This window comes from Pygocentrus nattereri, chromosome 13 (assembly GCF_015220715.1).
Source record: "Pygocentrus nattereri isolate fPygNat1 chromosome 13, fPygNat1.pri, whole genome shotgun sequence".
Classification (NCBI taxonomy): Eukaryota; Metazoa; Chordata; class Actinopteri; order Characiformes; family Serrasalmidae; genus Pygocentrus; species Pygocentrus nattereri.
The window spans coordinates 3048200-3063015 of record NC_051223.1 but is presented as its reverse complement, the minus strand read 5'-3'; the positions used below and the strand labels follow the sequence as shown (position 1 = coordinate 3063015).

Genomic DNA, 14816 nt, shown 5'->3' with positions numbered 1-14816 from the left:
ATGGAGATGCAGCAGCAGCCCCTCAGTCACCTTCTGCTGTCTAGTCCGTTGCATCTGAAGTAGTGCACTTTGTTTTTAAGGCAGGTAGCAGGCAAGTCTTTTTGGTTAGCCTTAGCCTTACATGGGCACTAGACTGAGGCCCAGTCCCATTTCACCCCTTGGCCCTAACACTAAGCTCTACCCCTCCGTTTTGCGTGTTCACGTCTAGGGGTAGGGTGTCCCGATTGTTGTTGAGATGGAGGGGTGGGGTGAAGTGTTGGGGTTATTTGGCCCTTCAAACAGAGATTTTTCAGAGGCGCACTACAAAAGGAGTGTTATGAGAAAATGACCAGAATGCCTTGCGAATCGTCGGCAAGGCGGCTGCACAAGCGGCCAAAGAGACACAAATGTGAGTATTTCTCTGTTAAAAAGCCGCTGTACTGTAAGAACCACTGTAAGAGTTTTATGGTCATTTCTTTCATAACACGGATAAAAAATCTCCAGTAATACGCTGACGTCTCAGTCGCTACCGGGCGAATTTTCCCGTTCCCCCTTTAATGGTGCAGCAGTTACGTCCTGGAGCTGAAGTTGCCTCACCATTTAAGGTGGAACGGGAAATCGATCATGAAGCTGGCCATTAGAAATCTAGTTCAGCCTCATATCACTGAGGAATTCTTGGTGGCGATAATAAATAATTGCCCTCTCTTTGAAGGCGAATGATGCCCTAAATGTAATTAAGCAGTGAGGAGCTGAACTTTCCCCTCCTCTGCTGTCACTGCAGACCGGCAGGGTCGCCTACAGAGCAGCGCTGGCAGCTGTTAATGAAGTGATGTAGTTTTTTGCTTGTGCTCCGTTTTTATTCGGTGGCTTGTTTGATTGATTGACGCGTAAAACAGAAGTTGTGAATGAATCGGAGCGCCCAGGCTTTTCAGTCTCCTTCGGATAAACGCCAAATGTCAGTGTGATATACCATTATTACTATAGTCTGGAGAGAAAGCAGGAAAACACGTCCTGATTATTCTTCCAAGTTATTTTAAATAAGATTCACCTGTCCTGCTACGTTACACACAAGAGATCACCACAGCCGGAGGCGGCGTATTGGAAACGGCCGGAAAACCTCGTCTCGTCTGTTTACGTAAAAGTCGCTGACGATAACTGACGATAACTTAGTTTCAAGGGGGAGGGTTACACTCGAAAACAAGGGGTAGGGGTAAAAACAAGAAATGGGATTGGGCCTAATTGCCACGTTTCCTCTTGTTCCTACTGACTCGGTCAGCTGCATCAGACAGCCTTGAAGCCTTGCCAGTGTAACAAGCCCTGGACCAGCTGATACAGAAGTGTGATTGACTGTTTCCAAATTCCAGCGACGTGTGAAAGCTTCGAGTTAAGGGGGCACTCGATTGAGACAAATGACTGGAGAAATTAAAGGTGGCTTCTTTTTCGAGTTTCTTGTTCCACCTTAAATGATACCTCAGTTACATTCAGGAGCCTGTACAGGCACAAAAACATAGCTGCTGTTGTATTTAAGATGTTGAAAAAATTAAAATAAAAGCAAATGGCTTTGTAGAAATTCTTTGTTGTTCTTGGGCCCTGCAGGGCTAGTGTTAGCAGTATTAGTAGATTTATCTGTTTATTATTAGTTTACTATTACTAAGTGTGATTTGCCTGGATAGTAATCCAATATTAACCTACAATGGATTACTTAAGCATCGTGTGTGTGTGTGTGTGTGTGTGTGTGTGTGTGTGTGTGTGTGTGTGTGCGTGTGCGTGCATCTGGAGATTTGATTCCACTATGAAAGACCAATATCAAAACATTAGGATTAAATCTGTAGAAATAGGATTTCTGATTGTGTTTAAAACCATTCCTGATGCAAAAACAATGTTTTGCTGTGTGTCTGATCTCCTCTGCAACACATTTGGTTGTTTTGCGAAACGTCTTGCTAATTTCCTGTTCTTTGTTGCCATGGTGACACCTTTCCTTCTTTTTCCCTCTGTGCAGCAACTGGTGGTGAAGCCTGATCAGCTGATCAAACGACGGGGCAAGCTGGGATTGGTGGGTGTGGACCTGGACCTGCAGGGTGTCCAGGAATGGCTGAAACCACGCCTGATGAGAGAAACCACAGTGAGTAGAAGAGAAATAGTTGACTTTTTCAGTTGGTTTCAAAGTGGCAGAAAGAAGTGGAAGTACTTTTTTAAAATTCATTTCCCATATTTGGCATAAATGTAGGTTAACTATGCAACTAGTGCTGTAAAGGTTTCTCTTCCAGTTAATCAAATTTTACAGTGAATGAGCCAAAATTCCTCCCTCTCGTCATTTTTGCCTTGTCTTTTACCTTTTTTGCCGCTGCTAATGAACTCGGTGCCAAGTTGTCTGGCAAGATATGACTGTCAAAATAAAAATCACACATCAAGGTCAATGGAAAAATGAAGATTTGAATGTATGAACGTGTCTGTTTGAATGTTCAAAGCCACTTGTTCCAGGCCAGAGGAAAGTAATCTCATCATACGCAGTGTCCACCAAATGCATAGCGAAACGTGCCATTGGCCAGAAATGAAAAACAAGTGTCTGTCAGTGTCTGAAGTAACTGAATAAGCTGCTTCAGATGGCAGACTTTGTCCTTTCCCTGCTAAAAATCACTTACTATTGTTACATATTAAGGGAAGTGGAGTAAGCTGCTAGTTTAGTGACCCACTGCAGCCAGTTAAGGGATTTATTTAGTGTTACAGCTCCGCGTCAGAATGTGCAACAACTTTGCTGAACATGTTTTTTTGGTCAACCTCAGTGTTACAATATTTCTAATATTCTGTTTAACTGTTTTTACTGTGTAAGAAATGTGATCATTTGAGGAAAGTCATAGTTCACAGTTTACAGTTGGCACCAGGTAATATCAGTTGTATTAGTGAAAACTAAATATATCGATCAGGCCCAGATTTGATCAGCACTTGTGGCAAGATACCAACAGAATAAGCTTGAACAGAGCGAAGAGTTTGATTTTTGGGTGAGCCTTGGACACGTGCATACGGGTGGGGTGAAAATAAGAAAGTCCAGGCACAGTAAATCAAAACAATAGGTTCTATCAGTCTTAAGCATAGTGGTGTCAGCAGACTGGAAAACTTGTCTGTCTGCTGTTTTCTGTGCCATCTCTAGTCAGTTGTTACTGTTACTGGAGGCTTCAAGGACAGTTGAAGACCATGACGCACAGTCTACAGATAGCATGTTGAAAGTGTTCATATATGTCTGTATGTATGAAAAGGTCTGCTTTCCATTTTCTGCTTTTCTGTGTAAATAAAATGAGTGTACTTGATATCAAGTTCATGTCCAGCCTTACAAAACAAAAACTGTTCAGGGAAATTGAGGTGCAAGCTTGAGATGAAGCTTCTAGTCTTCAGAGAAACTGTTTTAAGTGCCGTTTTAAAAATACGGAAAACATGTTTATATTTTTATTTTATATATTTTTTTTTGTATATTTATATATACAAAACTTCTGTTTGTGTGTGTGTGTGTGTGTGGTGTGTTTTTTTTATTTTATTTTTTTATTTTATAAATACAGGTGGGCAAGGCAAAGGGCATCCTCAAGAACTTCCTCATTGAGCCATTTGTGCCCCACTCACAGGTAACAAACTCACTGGAACATTAAATTTGGTGATATACTGAGCAAACAGCTATGATTAGTTATGCAGAGTTTACACAAGAGAACAGATAACCGGCATTATGACGGTGTTTTACAGATTACAAATACACTATCTAAATGTCCCAGGTCGTAATGCCACGTTCCCTGGATGCAGTAAATGAGTAAAAACATTACAAAAGCAGTGTGAAGCAGAGTGTGGCGGAGCTGGATCGAGACGTTCTGTGTTTTTTGGTGTAATGTATTTCTATATTAGTTTTAGTTTCTCCGTGAATGGCTTTAGGGGTCATTTCATGGAAAAAAATAACAATTTTTTTTAAGGAGTTTAATTGTAGTGTGTTCTTCAATCATACATTTTCCTTTACATGTGTGAAAGTTGTAACAACCCATTTTGAATGTTGTTTTTGCGATGACATGAAAGCCAATACACTTTAATGTATTCATCATACAGAATGTTAGTCCTGCCTATTTATGTTAATGTGATATGAAGGGTTTTAGCTTGACCTGCGTGTTAAATAAGCCACAATACAGGGCAGCCGGTCAGAACAGAGATCATTAATGGACTGTGTCCCTTTTTAATTGAAGAAAAAGCTGGTTTTATTGAAGATAAGTTGGAAAACATTAGTGTTAAATATTAAACGTCATATACAGCAGAAGTGTAGGATATTGACCCTTTTTCAAGGGTTCATAAATAAATGCTCAGTTATGGCAGTGTTAATGTGAAGTATGGCCATATGGGGTGTGTGGTATGTATGTATGTATGTATGTATGTAATATATGGTATATGTCGGTGTTTTCTCGGTCTTTCTCAGGAGGAGGAGTTTTATGTGTGTATTTACGCCACGCGGGAGGGCGATTACGTGCTGTTTCATCATGAGGGTGGCATGGATGTCGGAGACGTGGACTCCAAAGCGCAGCGACTGCTGGTGGGCGTGGACGAGAAGCTCACTGAGGGCGCCGTTACTGAGCAACTGCTGGCACACGTTCCAGATGAGAAGAAGCAGTGAGTATCTAGCCAGTCAGTGCAGAGTGCTAGACAGACCTCAGTCCATTATGGGCCTTTGTTAGACGCTTGAACGATGTGTTATTGACAGCGCAATTAGTTTATAAGGAGAACCCCAGGTGTTTCGTTATCTTTGAATGATAGAACATCAAAGCTTCACTGGTGTTTTTGTCCATCCGTCCACTGTGAGAAGACAACTCTGTGCTCCCACAATTATTCAGAAGTGTTCTCCCAGAGTCCAGACCTCAAAAATGTGGGCACATTAAATACTGAATTGTATTATCATTATTTTTATGCTGAATAAATGAGCAATGAGTACTTAAATTCCAGTTTGAATGGCCATACAGTGACCATACATTGTGTTTTTTTGCATGATACTGTAAATGATTTAAGTGGAACCCTGACTGATGAGACAGGTAGGTCTATATAATATAGTATACATGACCAACACTATTAAATCTATTGTTGAAGCCAAGCAAAATACAGTGATGGTCCATTAGCAGAGGGTTTGCCTGTTTATTCACTATTAACATCATTTTCATTTGTTTTATGCATTATATTTTAAGACTATTATACATACAGTAGTTTAAGGCATACAAGTCAGGGTTACCTTTCAATTATACTTTAAGTCAAGCTCTGGTGTTTACTATTCAGTCTTAATTTTGATCCGTCACTAATTTATTTATTTGAATTATTGTCCATTATCCTTTGAAAGCTATAATGAAATTGCAACGTGGATTCTTGTCCACAGGGTCCTGGCCAGTTTCATTGTGGGACTTTTCAACCTGTATGAGGATTTGTACTTCACATACCTCGAAATTAACCCGCTCGGTAAGTGCTTTTCTTTCCTTTTTGTGTTCATCTTAAGGTGTCTTTGTTGAAAGAGAGAAAAAAAATCACAATACAATAATAATATTTTATAAAAAAAAATGTATAAACATTACATTGATATTTTCCAGTGGTTATTTTAATACATCTGCAGATCAAGCAATGTTAACTGCTTGTTTCTTGCTTCCCTGAGAAGCCTTTTGTGTTTTAAGGGGTGAGATGTTCTCTACTTAAGATTTCATTGCGTTTCAGTCGGACTTGAAGAATCTTAACCAGGGAGACGTTTAATTGTTTGCGCGCTGGTACCAGACACCTAGCCGGCCTGTAAAACACTGGGCTGATGCAGTTTTATAGCTGGACTGATGCCAAGATTAGGCTCAGCCTATACATGACATGTGACAGGTGTGACAGACGGACCATGTAGGGAAAAACAAGAATAGACAGAATTACAGAGAATGCTCTAAACACAGTCACAGTCCAGACACACAATACTGAATATAATAACACCGCACTAAACACCTTACAGAGCAGTGCGGGTCTACAGACTTAAACACTCTGCTTACCTGCACTCATATGTAACCTGCGCACTGAAGCCAGGCATAAACTGCGCTTACTTTTACAGCGTTTAGCAGACGATTTTACCCAGAGGGACTTCTTTGTAGACCACTCAGAGAATGTATCCTAGGTAGTACAAAATGGGTCCAACATATCCTTGAGCTAAGACTCCGCCCGAAACAAGCCAGTGCCGATACCTAGAAAGAAAGATGCAAAATGCCGAGTTAATAATATGAGCAACTCGGTACTTATAGATAAGTGTTCACTTCAGTGCTTCACAAAGAGATATTGGCGATTGAAGATGCCATGGGAGTCTGCTGTTCGTGCAGTCAGTGGTACTTCGTTTCATAACCTGAGTGCCAGGACAGAGAAGAGTCTTGATGCTTGTCTTCTGTGCATCTTGAAGGATCGCAGTTCAAACCGAGCCGTACTTGAAGCTCAAAGGGCTCAAGGTCCAGATTGACTTTTAATCATTGCCATTAGGAAGGGAGGGCTGGTCTGTTTGTCTTTGTAGGCAAGCACCAGGTTTTTGTTTGTCGTGGGCAGATACAGCAGGCCAGTGAAGGGAACCCAGCAGTGGAGTGGCATGAGTGTTGTGAGAGCTAGGTGTGGTTGATGCAACCATCAGCTATCTGTCTGAAACATTACTTTCAAGTAGTAAATTGGTTGTTATCCATTCTGATTTTGCTCATTTCTGTTTCTGTAAGTTCATGCTGTATAATTATATCTGCCTGCTGTTCTTTATGGTTTTAGTAACAAAGTAAAGATTTTCCCTGCAATTCCTTTATAGTATCAGTATTATTCTGCTCCTGTAAGCTCCTTTTCAGAAAAGCTTGCTCTGTGGCAAATTTTAAAATCCAAATTATGTTGATGAAGCCATAAATGTGCTATAAATGGCTCATGACCTCAGACCTTTTGACTGTGTGTTAGCTGCGTTTTGTTGAGTGGCTTAGGATTGATACAGTTAACCAGCTGTACCTAACTAGGTAGTGACAGTCAGTTTTGCATTCAAATAATTATTTAAAAACTTCTACTCATTCAAATGATTACTCTTCGAGTTTTGGTGCTATAGTCAGATCTTCAGTGCAGCATCAGTGTCTGCTGTTTTTTTTTTTTTTTTTTTTAGTTATACCATTACCTACAGTTTATGATGAGGAATTAAGTTACCACCCACTTGGATAGGGAGTAATTTGTCAGGTAATGTTTTGTGTCTCTGCTGTAACAGTTCTTATTTAAGTGTGTGTCTGCTTTTTTGCTGTGCAGTTGTCACTGAGGAGGGAGTGTATGTTTTGGACATGGCCGCTAAAATCGATGCCACTGCTGACTTCATCTGCAAGCCTAAATGGGGCGACGTGGAGTTTCCTCCACCATTTGGAAGAGAGGCCTACCCTGAGGTAAAGGAACAAAGCTCCACTCACATACTCAGTGGAGTTGGGAGGCGTGTTGATATGTTAGTATAGGCTTAGGGCACCCTGCACAAAATGAGAGGAACATAAAGATCACTTCATATTTTAACACAGATTTGGCTGATATCATTTATTCGGTGTGTGAGAAGAACCGGAGTGAAAACTGTGGTGACCAGCCCCCTTTAGCTACTTTTTTGTGCATGTATGTGTTTGTAGGAGGCCTACATAGCAGACTTGGATGCTAAGAGTGGTGCTAGTCTCAAACTGACTCTGCTGAATCCCAGAGGTCGCATCTGGACCATGGTTGCAGGAGGAGGTGCGTCTGTGGTCTACAGGTATGCCAGATATATTACTTAACATTTTTCCACTCAACACATTGTTTATTCTTCATTCTTTTTCTACGACTTCTTTGTATTCTCCTCTGCGTATATGTTTCTTAAAAGCTGTAGAAACGGTCTTTGTGTTAGTGGTTCGGAAAATTTGAGCTTTCCTTTTTGACTAGACTTGCTTAATCGCTACCCACTTGGTTCAGTTAAGTGTGCCAGAAAAGTTAAGCTGATAACACACTGACTTACTTATGCTTTATTTACATTCAACTAAATATCTATTAAAGTCACCTAATTTTTTCCTAACAGGTGAACCTAATCCTTACACTCTTCCAAATCCTGATCTAATCTCCAACTTGTTTGAACAATGAGTTTAAAGGGCTACAGCATGTTAACGAAGTTGAAATGAAAGCCAATGCATTTTACATATGTCTACCTACGTCACTTTAGCCCCACCCACTCACACTGGTGTTATAAGGATTGTTTAAGCCCAAACTGCATTTTGAGTGAGGAGCAATGCAGGGCAAACAATCAGAACAGAGCTCATTTACATATGAGTCTTAAAAGCACTGTAACGAAAACAGCCTGTTTAATTCTGAAGAATAAAGTGTGAACACTAGAACTTTTTTTGGTTACTTATACACACACAGACATGATAACTGCATATCAGGGAAAAAATAAAATGTAAAAAAATTTAGATTATGGTCCTTTAAAATAAAACTGATCTCCTTTTTAAAATTTTCTCTGTAGTACATTTTCTGGAACCTGCTTCCAAGGGGCATAAAATGACTAATGATTGATTTCAGTTTTAATCCCTAGTGTTAATGCTTCACTGTGTGCTCTGACTAAGATGTGATGGGTTTTTGCCATGTCTGCTTAGCGACACCATATGTGACCTGGGTGGAGTGGATGAGCTGGCAAACTACGGGGAATACTCCGGCGCTCCCAGTGAGCAGCAGACGTATGACTATGCCAAGACCATACTCTCACTCATGACGCGTGAGAAACACCCTGATGGTAAGAGTGTGATGAGAGAGAGAGAACAAAAGAGTTTTAATAGAGAAACAGATGCTACTGATTTAGTCCAAAGCAAATTATTTTGGATGAAATAAGTTTGGTTTCGAAAATACAACACTTCATGGTTTTCCACAGACATTTACAGTCCCAGGGGTAAAATCAGAAAACACATTTTAAAAAAAAAAAAAAAAAAAAAAAAGTAAAAGTGTGTAAATAATTTATTTTTTATTTTGGGTCATGTCAAACAGCTGCTTTTTAACTGTATAATATTTAATCAGCCATTTGAAAATATTGTACAGCATGAATAATTTTTCTGTCTTTCCATTTGTTCTTTTGACAGGAAAAGTATTAATCATCGGCGGAAGTATTGCTAACTTCACCAACGTAGCAGCTACCTTTAAAGTAAGGTCTTCTGCCGTCTTACTTTGCATTTTGTAATACAATATATATTAAATAAAGTTTTATTATTTGTTATATTTTTACACATTTTACCTTTTTTAATTCAAGTCGAATTAGTCAAGTGTTCAATTACTGATTGTTGCTTGTTAAATTTCTGGTATAATATTTAAAAGGATTATTTGAAAGGAACAAATTAAAAAATAGCAAAATACTACGTAAATAACAAAAAACTAAACGGAAATCATTGCAGATGGTACAAATCCCAGTGCTTCAGTGTTTATAGTTGTGTCTGCTTTTTATTTGCGTTTAAGAAGTGTTACAATTGAGAACTGATACTCATATCTGTCAGTAATGCATTGTTTAACTACCGCTATTGGAGTATAAAATTAAAATTTTTAAATAAATAAATAAATGATATCCAGTGTTTTCAGATGAGTTTTAGCCGGTCAGACCCTCTAATTCAAATTTCATATATTCCGTTCACGTTACTCATATAGACAAATTAACTATTATTTTGCCAGTTTTTAATGTTGAACATGACACCGTAGTGCCTGTGGCAGCATGTTTTGTCTGGGTTGCTTTATTAGTCCCACACTGTTTAATGGTTTCTTTGTTGTAGTTTCTATAAAAAGATTATTTTAATGGACCATGTATTGGACCACCATGCCTCTCCTGTTTAGGGCATTGTCCGAGCCATTAAGGACTACCAGGGTCCTCTGAAAGAGCATGAGGTTACCATCTTCGTCCGTCGTGGAGGGCCAAATTATCAGGAGGGGCTCAGGGTAATGGGAGAAGTAGGTAAGTGGTGGTGCTGGTTTTCTTTTTTGCTGTTTTCTCCTGCAAGCTACACAATATATGTATATATTCATAGAATCTTAATTAGTGAAGTAAAGTTAATGAATATTTATCATAGAAAAGCATTACCAATAGAATCTGATGCTCTGGAGCAGCTGCACACAGGCCTAAGGTCACTGTGCCAAGTATGGACTAGAGGGGTATAAAGACCCTCAGCATTGGGCTGTGGAGCTGTAGAACCTCTTTCTCTGGAGTGATGGAGCTCCATCCAGTAGCTTTGGGATGAGATGGGTTGATCCAGAACTAATCTCCCAATATCCATACCTGACCTGACCTGACCTAATGCTTTGGTAGATGAATGCAGTCAGATACTCACAGCAATGTTCTAACATCTAATGAAGTCTTATCAGAAGAGTAGATGCTGTTACTGCAGCAAAAGAGGACACAAAGTTTGTTGCTCATGTTTGGACATATTGTGTAGTGAGGGTGCCCCTCTCCTGCCTGCCCAGCAGCATTTTATTTTTCACTGATGGTTCTCTAATGACGTTATCTACTGTGCCTTTCTCCAGGAAAGACCACTGGGATTCCCATTCATGTCTTTGGCACAGAGACCCACATGACTGCCATCGTTGGCATGGCACTCGGCCATCGACCAATCCCCAACCAGCCTCCAGTTGCCGCCCACACAGCCAACTTCTTGTTGAACTCCAGTAGCAGTGCTGCAGTAAGCGTGCATGAGTTTGGGTGTCTGCAGGTGTGGTATCTACACTACCCATCCAGAGTTTGGGGACAGCTCATTTTTCAAAATCTTTAAATACATACGAGTATGTACCCCAACTAGTCAGGCAGAGCGTAGTTATAATTTTTGATAGTTCTGCTGTTCTGCTAACCCCTAACTTCATCAAGGACTGTGCTTGACTGCGTAGAGTTTTGTTGATGGTTTTTTTTTTTGTTTATTTGATTTTTATACAAATAAAACAATGTGCAGAAGTTGCGGCACAGTTTATAATTAATGCTTTGCTTTTTCAAATAAGTCAGAAAATAAAGAGAAAACTACATAGAATTGTAGTTTTTGTAGTTTTGTAGGATTGTGCCGTAAATAGTACTACTACTACTAATAATAATAATAATCCTCATCGTAATAATAAAAAAATAAGTCATTTAACGGTTTCCTTAGAGAATATATTCATTTATTTTCACTGAGAATAACAGAGCATGTCATTTGACTGGAGGTTTTTTGCATAAGACTAGATGTACTTCTTATTTATTCACTTTTTATTTTTATTCTATTCTGTTTTTATTCTATTTGCAGACTCCAGCAACAACCAGAACCGCCTCGTTCTCTGAGCACAAACTGGCCAATGATGTCACACCTGCTAAGAAAGCCAAGCCAGGAGTTCCAGCAGGTAACTAGAGACCAGTATAGTAGGACACAGGCTTATTGGCCCGGATGAATTTATACAGAACTTGTCAAAGTGATGGGAAGTGAATATCAGAGTCCAAATCCAGACTATTCTGGAACTGCATTAATTGAGAAGCAGCCAAAGAAAAAGACCTTCAGTGCTGATAACAGCACAGAAAAGAGAAATGCAGCCTTTCTTTAGAAATCTGGACTGAACTGGTGTGAATGCTTGTGAATGGTGTAACCAATTAGTTTTCACACGGGCAGAGAATAATGGCAACAGTAAAGCTCAACAAAGGCGATTAATTAATTGGTAGATGTGCACATAGTACCCAGTTCCTCCAGTCAGTAGCGGTGATGTTCTCATCAACTCTCATCAACAATTATAATAATAATAATAATAATAATAATAATAATAAAAAAACACTGGAGGTATGAATAGAAGAATATCCAAAAGCAAAGGCACATTTCTCTCCTTCTTTTCCGCTTGTTCTCTCTTCTCTCTATTCATTAACTGACTTTTTTCATCCTTTTTCACCTTTCAGTATCTTTCTATTTCAGTATTTTTAATTTCTCGCTCTTTCTCTTTTTTTCTTCTGTAAAACCCTCTTTCTTTCTTTCTTTCTTTCTTTCTTTCTTTCTTTCCTTCCTTCCTTCTTTCTTTCCTTCTTTCTTTCCTTCCACACCTCTAAGCTTCTTCTCTTTATCATTCTTGGCCCATGAAGAATATGTTCATTGCAAGTGTCCAAGGTAAGATTTTTAGGGTCATGTCATTTCCCTTTTTCCTTGCTCTTCCTTTTCTCCTCTCCTCCTTTCCTGCTCTCATCTAGTGCAGATAAAATATATTAAGACTAAAGAATGTTTGTCCATCCCATCTTTCACAGTCATATATTTACATTGCTTCAAGCAGAATGTGAGTTGAGGTGAATGCATACAAATAAAAGAAATTAGAAACTGCATCATGAGTCTAACAAGAACAGCAGATCTGCTGACTGGTGCCGTAACACGCTTAGAGGGCAGCAGTCAGGATTGTTTGTTTATTTGAGTTCCAACTAGCTAATTGGCAGATAACGGGCGAATTTTGCGGTAGCCTTTAGTTTGAGTTTGTTTGTGTGTGTGTGTGTGTAAGAGAGAAGGAGAAATGTGGCTGAAATGTGCTGTTTATTTACTTACCAGGTATGATAAGTATTCTGTGGTATTTTTATACCAAAAAAATCACTTGGAGTGGAATTCCTTGGTTGTTTTTCAGAATTGCTTGTATAATTCAGTGTTTAAGGTGTAAACAGTCGCTCAGAACACTAACTCTGATTTCTTTGTAGTGGTGGTGAAAGGTTACCAGGGGTTGTGAAGCCCCCACTCATTAGTATAGCCAATTTATAACCACTAGTGAACCAGCATGTGTCTGCTGAGTTTTATATGTAATGTTAATCTTGGTAAAATAGTGGTAAATCTGATATAATATAATCTGGACAACATTTTGTCTCACAACACCCTGTACCCTCCACCACGATTGGATTTACGTTCAGTTACACAGGGCTTGCAGCAGCTTTGACTGACTGTTTTTTATTTTGCTTGTCAACTGACAATGAAAATTTTGAATAAATGACTGATTACGTAACGTTTAGTAACATCCTTTGAAAACAATTTCACCTCTCGTTTTGAAATTTGTTACTACAATTGCATTTGTGAGCTCCTTCTAGTGTGGACTCATGGCCAGTTGCATGCATGCTAATGGCGCCCCCTTGTGGAGAACCTTCACACTACATCATGTGCTCTAAACGATATGTCCACATACTTTTACATATTTAAATAACATGTTTTCTGACTTTACCCCTGGGACTGTAAATGTCTGTGGAAAACCATGAAATGTTGTATTTTCAGAATTATTTCATTTTTGAAACCAAACTTATTTCGTCCATTGGGAAATTTAAACTACATGGTAAATGCTTAAAGTTTTCCAAAGATATGTCACTGTACATTTACTGTACATTTTATTGTATATTATTAACCAGACTGTTTAAAGTTAGATTATTTCTCTCTAGTTATCTGTAGGGCTTTTTGCTCTGTAGGGATTTTTCTGACTAATGTTGCAGTTTAAATGCAGTTTTCTTTAAATTAAGTTGTTGGCATTTTTTGACAGGAAGGCACATCAGTTTTTCAGGCTTTAGCCTTGAATGCTGTATGTATGGAGCCAGACTGTTCAGGTGCTCTGCTTTATTTATGTCCCCACTTAAAACTTAAGACAACTCTGAGGAACGTAGGATCCAGTTAACATTTCACTGCTTCAAATAGAGATTTTGATATTAAAACTATTCATCTGTCATCCATGGTTCTCTGTCCGTTTCTGTCCCAGCAACGGCGATGATCGCCTGTTAAAGCATCATCGTGGTAGTTTCTCGTCAGTGTCTCGATGTTCAGTTGCATCACCTAGTTGTCCAGGCCTAATTCTAATATGACCAAAGGACTGTCTTTGCTTTTGAATTCATTTGGCTGAGTGACTGAACTTTGTGTTAGTTTTGTTTTTTTTTTTTTTGTTTTTTTTTTTGTCTGGGTTTTTTTTTTTCCTTTTCTTTCCCCCCAACATTTTATTTTTTGTTGTTTTTGGTTATTTTTTAATTTCTTTTATTTTTGTGGTCTCTGTGTTGTGTGGTGAACAGAACTACAGAGCACAGCAGACAGGAATGGAGGTAGGAGAGAGCATGTCAGCTTTTTCACCTCTCTCTCTCTCTCTCTCTCTCTGTCTGTCTCTCTCTCTCTCTCTCTCTCTCTCTCTCTCTCTCTCTCTCTCTCTCTCTCTCTCTCTCTCTCTCTCTCTCTCTCTCTCTCTCTCTCTCTCTCTCTCTCTCTCTCTCTTTCTCTTTCTCTTTTTACCTTGCTCTGTCTTTCTTTTCTTTCCTTGGTTTTTTTTCTTTCACTTTTTTCTTTTTTTTTCTGTCTCTCTTCTTATTTTCCCCCTCTTCTCTTTCATCCTCTTTCACCCTCTTTTCTCCCCTTCTGTTTGTTCCTGAGTTGGTGTGCTTTTCTTCATGCCATCGTGGTAACTGACTGAGAAACCCGAATGGCCAACTTCAGCCACATAAACACTGCCAGCCCAAGCTGAATTTTCTCTATATATATATTTTTGTCCAAATCCCCTTTTTTTTTTTTCTTGTATATGTCTTGTGTATGCCTATTGTGTACTCAGTCACTTACCGTGGTGACATACACCTACTTAATGTTTTGCAGTGTTTCCCCAGACGGGTTCTAAAAGGACTCCTTTACAGCTTTTTCCCTGAACAGAAATGTCTGGCTGATTGATTAACAGTGTCAGCAGTCCAGTCTGTTATAATCACATGCTGTAATCAATCAGTGTGTTTTTATCAGTCAGTTTGTGGTGGGTTTTGGCGATTGTGGGTTTGGTATACAGTGATAGCACTTCAAAAATGATTATGGGGTATTCTTAATGTTTAAAGGTGCAATAGATAAGTGTATAGTGGC

At 39.1% G+C, this 14816-nt stretch overlaps 1 protein-coding gene across 4 annotated transcripts in view; it reads left to right on the top strand.

Annotated features, from left to right (window-relative positions):
• The window catches only part of aclyb (ATP citrate lyase b), a 41746-nt gene that overhangs the window by 11318 nt on the left and 15612 nt on the right, over window positions 1–14816 (top strand). The window contains exons 3-15 of one of the 4 annotated variants that reach the window (XM_037544307.1): window positions 1979–2101; window positions 3531–3593; window positions 4421–4611; window positions 5363–5442; window positions 7258–7388; window positions 7617–7735; window positions 8607–8743; window positions 9084–9145; window positions 9823–9940; window positions 10507–10661; window positions 11250–11343; window positions 12033–12089; window positions 13997–14026. In XM_037544307.1, the coding sequence (XP_037400204.1) occupies window positions 1979–2101; window positions 3531–3593; window positions 4421–4611; window positions 5363–5442; window positions 7258–7388; window positions 7617–7735; window positions 8607–8743; window positions 9084–9145; window positions 9823–9940; window positions 10507–10661; window positions 11250–11343; window positions 12033–12089; window positions 13997–14026 (1360 nt within the window). The remainder of the gene's footprint in view (window positions 1–1978; window positions 2102–3530; window positions 3594–4420; window positions 4612–5362; window positions 5443–7257; window positions 7389–7616; window positions 7736–8606; window positions 8744–9083; window positions 9146–9822; window positions 9941–10506; window positions 10662–11249; window positions 11344–12032; window positions 12090–13996; window positions 14027–14816) is intronic. The other 3 variants (XM_037544308.1, XM_017704491.2, XM_017704494.2) reach the window with 3 other exon arrangements.